Raw genomic sequence first — 6,000 nt, forward strand, 5'->3', positions numbered from 1 at the left:
CACCCTGGATGTTTGGACTCTCTTCTGAGTATGGGGCATATCTCCATTTGTCAGGACCTTTATATAACTATAGGTAAAGGATCCCGGGAACGAAAGCAAAATTGCATGCCATTTCTGTCATAACAGATGTTAAGACTTCTTGACTCCATCTGTGAGGAGGAAGCTGGCCATTCAAGCTCCTTGGGGAGAAGAATCCAGTACTGGGTTGGCCTCAGACACAGTTATATTCAAGCTGCCTATGACTTCATAGCCCCAAACTCTCAATGCTACTTTAACTTCTATATTTTCTTTAAATTCATTTTTACTGTTTACTAAGAGCTGGAAATCTAGAAACCACAGGACACAGAACCAAGAATTCTCCATGTTTCAGTTGAAGGACCCTGAAGAAGCAGCCTGTCATCCACTGTGTAGATTTAATCAGAAACATGGAAGCTCAAGGAAGACACCAGAGTTCTCACTATTAACCAGGTGAATTATGCAGTAGAAGTTTAGTTTGTTCTCATTTTGCATGAGGGGAAATTAGCAAGTTGGACTGACTAGATTGTGTCATGATCTAACTTGCAGGTGTGCCAAGAAAGCTCAGTGAAAAGTTTGGGCCCAGCTCTCCCAAGATGGCTGTTATCCAACAGAGTAGAGTCAACTCAACAGGTAAAATGTTCCAGTGGGATCCCACATGTCCCTGCTCTCCAGTGCAAACTTGTCATTGACAGTCACTAAAATTACAGGCTGCAGAGAATCTTTAAAGACTCCCTTCACCTAAGCCTGTGCAGGATCTCCTCGGGTTCAGATTCCACATGCCCTGCCACTTCCATCTGAGTAAGTGCCCTGAGTAAGTAGAGAATCAGAAGTTGGCTGGGACCAAGGCAGGCTGTGGGAGGAGGAACTCTGACACTGCATGAGGAGTTTCAGCATCTGCCATAGTGACACTGAGCTCTGACAGCCTCTCAGCACAGGGCACTGTGTTCCACATCAAGTGCATTTTCTTCCTGGGATATTCATTTCCTTAAGGTCCTAAAATTACTTAATTTTTATAAGATGTCTGTTAATTTTAATTTCAATTTATTTTTTGAACTAATTACCAAATTTACTTTATCATCCATAAGTTGTGTGGTGTAATTTCCAGAGGATTTCAGAAGTAATCCTTTGTCTGCATCTTGAAAGGTAGTGAGTGATGTTTTAACTTTAAATTTAAACATAAAAACTTAATGTTGCCTCTGTTGATTATATACCATAAAAGGAAGAGTGTTGGTATACTGGCTTCTATAGTATGAGTACTTAGAAGTTCAAAAAGCCTTTGAAAAAGAAATGTGTTGTATGTTCAAACCTCATTTAACAGAGGGCTCCTTGCTGACCTTTATTGACTGGAATCTTAAGGGCCTTTCCATTCCCTGTTTAACTTCACAAATTATGTCAGCCCTTGGCCTCATTCTGCCTGGCAGGAGCAGTCACCTGAGTCAATGTGGTGATGAGGTTGCAGGACACATATAGTTAATAAACAGTGAACATGGCCTTAATGCACATGATATTTGTATTCATTAATCATTTCTGTGTTTGAATAGTCATTGAATAAATATCCCTCAATTTTCTTTTTTATTGGATATTTTACTTATTTACATTTCAAATGTTATCTCATTTCCCAGTTTCCCGTCTGCAAAATGCCTATCCCATTCTCCCTCCCACCAGAGCTCCCAGGGACTAAACCACCAACAAAAGAGTATACATGGAGGGAACCATGGCTCCAGCTTCATACATAGCAAAGGGTGGCCTTTTCTGCCATCAATGGGAGGAGAGGCCCTTGGTGCTGTGAAGGTTCAATGCCCCTTATAATTTTCTGATAATAGAAATTTCCAACAAACTCACTGGGCTGGAGGTCAGATCTGCTTAGCAGCAAAGCATCACTGAATGATGAGGAAATCAGGTTGTTCTGCAGCACTGTGTGGGGTCCAGTATATGTGGCTGGAGTCTGTGCCATGCTGCTCCTCTGAGATATCTGTTCCTGCTGTTTCTGAAGGCTTATTTAGAAACACCCAGTAACATTATCCTTGCCAGTCTGAGCATGAAGATACAGCTGCAAAGTGTTTAATATTGAAAAAAAATTCATACATAGCCTTTCAGAAAGAGCTGTGAGCCCTCAGCTCAAAGGCTCTTCATAGTTTGCCCATCACATTCCCACAGTTCATTTATTTCTGGCATCTCTGGAAACAGCACCTGCACCTTCTTGGTGGTGTTTTTGCCTTCCCTGTGTACCAACCATTTCCTCCTAGTGTCTTTCTAGGTTTAAGGGTATGATTGTGCCAAAAGTAGGCATCATGACTGAGTAGCCTCATCTACAGTCTACTGAGCAGTGTCACCTACCAAACTCTGCTAGTTGATGATCCTATGTGTCACAGGTTTCCATGACTTGAATAACTGTGGAATGACACAAAGGCTAAAGCCAGGGCCTCCTTGATTCAGGATGTGGGCAGGGGAGGTCAATTTTTCTGCCCTGAGCAGCCAAGGACTTCATCATTGACATCAATCAAAGACTGCTCAGGTTCCTCTTTGTCATTTCATATTCCAAACATGTTTCCTTTTGTTATCTGCCCAAATGCCTTCCTTTCCTTTTCTACAGTATAGCCTCTTCTAATGGGACCTGTTTCAGAAATCAGTGACTTTTCCTGGTGCTCTGTACACTATGTAGATAATTTCATGTCTCTTGAAGGTAGATTGTTTTGTTACATTGTTCAAAATGCAATCACAGTGCATGCTACAATAGATTATCCCAGGCCTGTTACAGATTTCTCTCTCCTGCCCAATCAGTTAGATCAGAGTCTCTTAATTCTGTAGATCTGAGAGAGTGAGTCCTCTCTCCTGGTCTCCTAAGCCATGCTCATCCAGGAAGGTGTGAGCAGATGAGGCTCAGCTGGGAAAGGAAAGGCTTGAGAATTCTTTGTGGCTTGTATCCAAGGAGGGTTCATACACACCAGAGCAATTTCTGTCTTGAGTCTGCATGCCTTACTGATTCTTTTTGTTGTTTGGTTTTCCAGGACAGGGTTTCTGTGTGTAGCCCTGGCTCTCCTGGACCTCATGCTGTAGACCAGTTGGGCCTTGAACTTGAACATCCACAAATCTCTGCCTTTGGAGTACTCAAATTAAGGTGTGTGCCCCCATTGCTTAACACTAATTTTTTATTATAAAATATTGGAGAATTTTATGAGCTGTGAAATTTGTAGGTGGCAAGATGACTAGAAAAATATCGTCTGTGTCTTTACCTTGAAATAAAGGCTTTCCTATCCAAGGTAGGTTTGGTCATAATGTTTTAGTTAGTCTAATCAAAGAAAATATAACAAGTCAACAACATATACAGCACATTTATAAATATAAACTTATAGTTAGTATATCAAAAATCTGGAGGAGGAATCAACCCTCAATTATCAAAAGAGGGAATGTGGACTCATATAGAGCCTGTCTTTCAGGACAGAGTTTGGCTACCTTCATTTAATTCTGTAATTTGGGGTAGCCCCAACTCTCTAGTAATTGTAGCTTTATTTCTTTCTGACTTCACATCCTGAAGGAAGACATGGAGTATGCTCCTGCTGTCATTTGCCCACTTTGCTCGTCTCTTGGAGGATGCTCTGGACTGAAGTAGAAACATGGAAGATGCACTTACAGAGTATCACTCAAAGCCTGAATTGTCCATGAAAGTTCTCTGGAAAGGACTCCACTCCAATGTTCTGCTGTTTTGTATTTTATCTTTTGTCTTCTTTTTCAGGCAGGGACAGAGCTGACCAGTCACTATGATCTGCCTTAACTCTTCCAGAGCACAAACATAAGGTATCTCATGAGAGGACCAGCAGGCAAAATATCAACAGAGACCATCCTGTGCTGGAACACTGCCATGTTTGGTGTGTAAGAACGGTGTTCTTGTGTACCTAGTGTCTACCTGACACAGGCAAATGGTTGTGTATATGTTCAGGAGGAGGGGATTGGATCTCAGTCTAAGAGTGTTCAAGGTCACAGTTGGAAAAAATGGCATATTGTTGGTGGAATGAGAAATGTCTGGATTTACAGATCACAATTACCAACATTTGCTATATAAATATATTATGAAATTTGGTTTTACAATCAGTAAACAGAGTAAAGATAGCTCCAAGTACAATAAGTGCATACCCAATCCACAAGACCTGTTTCACTGAAAAGGACTGTTTTTTCACACAATCCTCCTCATATAAACTCACCCAAAATAGTAAAACTCTGTAAAGGTCCTGGCAATCAAGATGTTGTGGATGAAAACCATTATGATGCTGTTTCTGCTCCAGGAAACTGACATATGCTAAATAAGATAAATAAGAAAAAACACAATCTGTGATGTGTGCAGTAGTTAATGTTAAAGAAGCTCACACACATATCAACCATACGACACATGATCCAGCCATGGCTCAGCTTAGGAAAAATGAGATGATCTGTGGAATGTGAGGTGAACCAGTGGTTTTCAGTGGAATAAGAGTGCATAGGCAACTGAGTTTTTTTCTATAGGCGGAAGAGTAGTCTGGAGTGATGCTTGTAGTTTTGCTCAGGATGAGACATTGCTCCACTTTTCTCCTTAGCTTCTGTTCTTATATAAAATGAGTAAGAAAAGTAGACTCCAGACTAATTCTAACATAAGAACCATCTTTTTTTCTGAACTTGGCATTGGGATCTCAGGCAACTACTTCCTTCTTCTCTTCCATATTCTCAAGTTCATTTGTGGGCACAGGCCCAGACTCACTGACCTGCCCATTGCTCTCTTGTCTCTAACTCACCTACTGATGCTACTGGTCATGCAATTCATAGCCACAGACATTTTTATTTCTTGGATGGGATGGGATGACATCATATGTAAATTCCTTGTCTACCTGTACAGAATTTTGAGGGGTCTCTCCCTTTGTACCACCAGTTTGTTGAGTGTCCTCCAGGCCATCATCCTCAGTCCCAGAAGCTCCTGTTTAGCAAAGTTCAAGCACAAATCTCCCCATCATGTATCATGTGCCATTCTTTTGCTCAGTGTCCTCTATATGTTAATTAGTAGTCATCTCTTATTATCCATCATTGCCACCCCCAATTTGACCATGAATGACTTCATTTATGTAACTCAGTCCTGCTCTCTTGTACCCATGACATACCTCATGAAAAGGATGTTTTCTACACTGCTGGTCATCAGAGATGTCTTTCTTATTAGTCTCATGGTCATCTCCACTTGGTACATGGTGGCTCTCTTGTGCAGGCACAGAAAACAGGCCCAACATCTTCAAGGTACCAGCCTTTCCCCAAAAGCATCCCCAGAGCAAAGGGCCACCCAGACCATCCTGATGCTCATGAGCTTCTTTGTGCTGATGTCCATCTTTGACAGCATTATCTCCTGTTCAAGAACTATGTTCCTGAGTGATCCAACATCTTACTACATGCAACTCTTTTTGAGCCACATGTATGCCACAGTCAGCTCTTTTGTGTTTATGAGCACTGAAAAACTTATCATTAACTTTTTGAGGTCCATGTGTAAGACAGTGATAAATGTTTGATTATCACCAATCAAGAATCTTTAAGAGGAGCCAATGTACTGGCATCAGAATTGTCAATCATGGCATAGTATGTATGTGCTTCAGAATATATGAAAATATAGATTTGTTCCTCTTAAAAGGGTTTACTCTAATCTGTGTGCTATCAAGCATGTGACAGATGATGGTACTACATACCCTTCAAGATACAAAAATTGTATTTTATATTATATTATTTTATTTTATATCTCAATGAGTCTTTAAGAGATTTCTTTGAGGTGGCTTTTGCCCAAAATGATCTTAGGTTTCCTACAATGTTTGTAAGTGTTTGACCACTTCTAATATTTTTTGATATTTTAATTTTCTGTAATATGTATTTTAAAAAATTAGAGAAACATTTTTTGCTGTAAGTAGCGTTATGATTCAGAGTGAAAAGGAATTACACAAATAACTTTCAAAACAGAACTATGTGCAAAAGGCACAGATT

The 6,000-nt window shown here is 40.4% G+C and overlaps 1 protein-coding gene across 1 annotated transcript; it reads left to right on the forward strand.

The window, feature by feature from the left end:
* The first annotated feature begins 4,571 nt into the window (after positions 1-4,571).
* Positions 4,572-5,537, forward strand: LOC117701529 (vomeronasal type-1 receptor 51-like). Its single transcript, XM_034493163.1, has one exon. The coding sequence runs from the start codon at positions 4,605-4,607 to the stop codon at positions 5,535-5,537; it is 933 nt and encodes a 310-aa protein (XP_034349054.1). The 5' UTR covers positions 4,572-4,604.
* Positions 5,538-6,000: the final 463 nt, after the last annotated feature.

This window comes from Arvicanthis niloticus, unplaced genomic scaffold (assembly GCF_011762505.2).
Source record: "Arvicanthis niloticus isolate mArvNil1 unplaced genomic scaffold, mArvNil1.pat.X pat_scaffold_1266_arrow_ctg1, whole genome shotgun sequence".
Lineage (NCBI taxonomy): Eukaryota > Metazoa > Chordata > Mammalia > Rodentia > Muridae > Arvicanthis > Arvicanthis niloticus.

What these genes read in the sequence shown, in the direction of transcription:
- LOC117701529 (XM_034493163.1), top strand. Translation starts at nt 4,605, where the DNA reads ATGAGTAAGAAAAGTAGACTCCAGACTAATTCTAACATAAGAACCATC.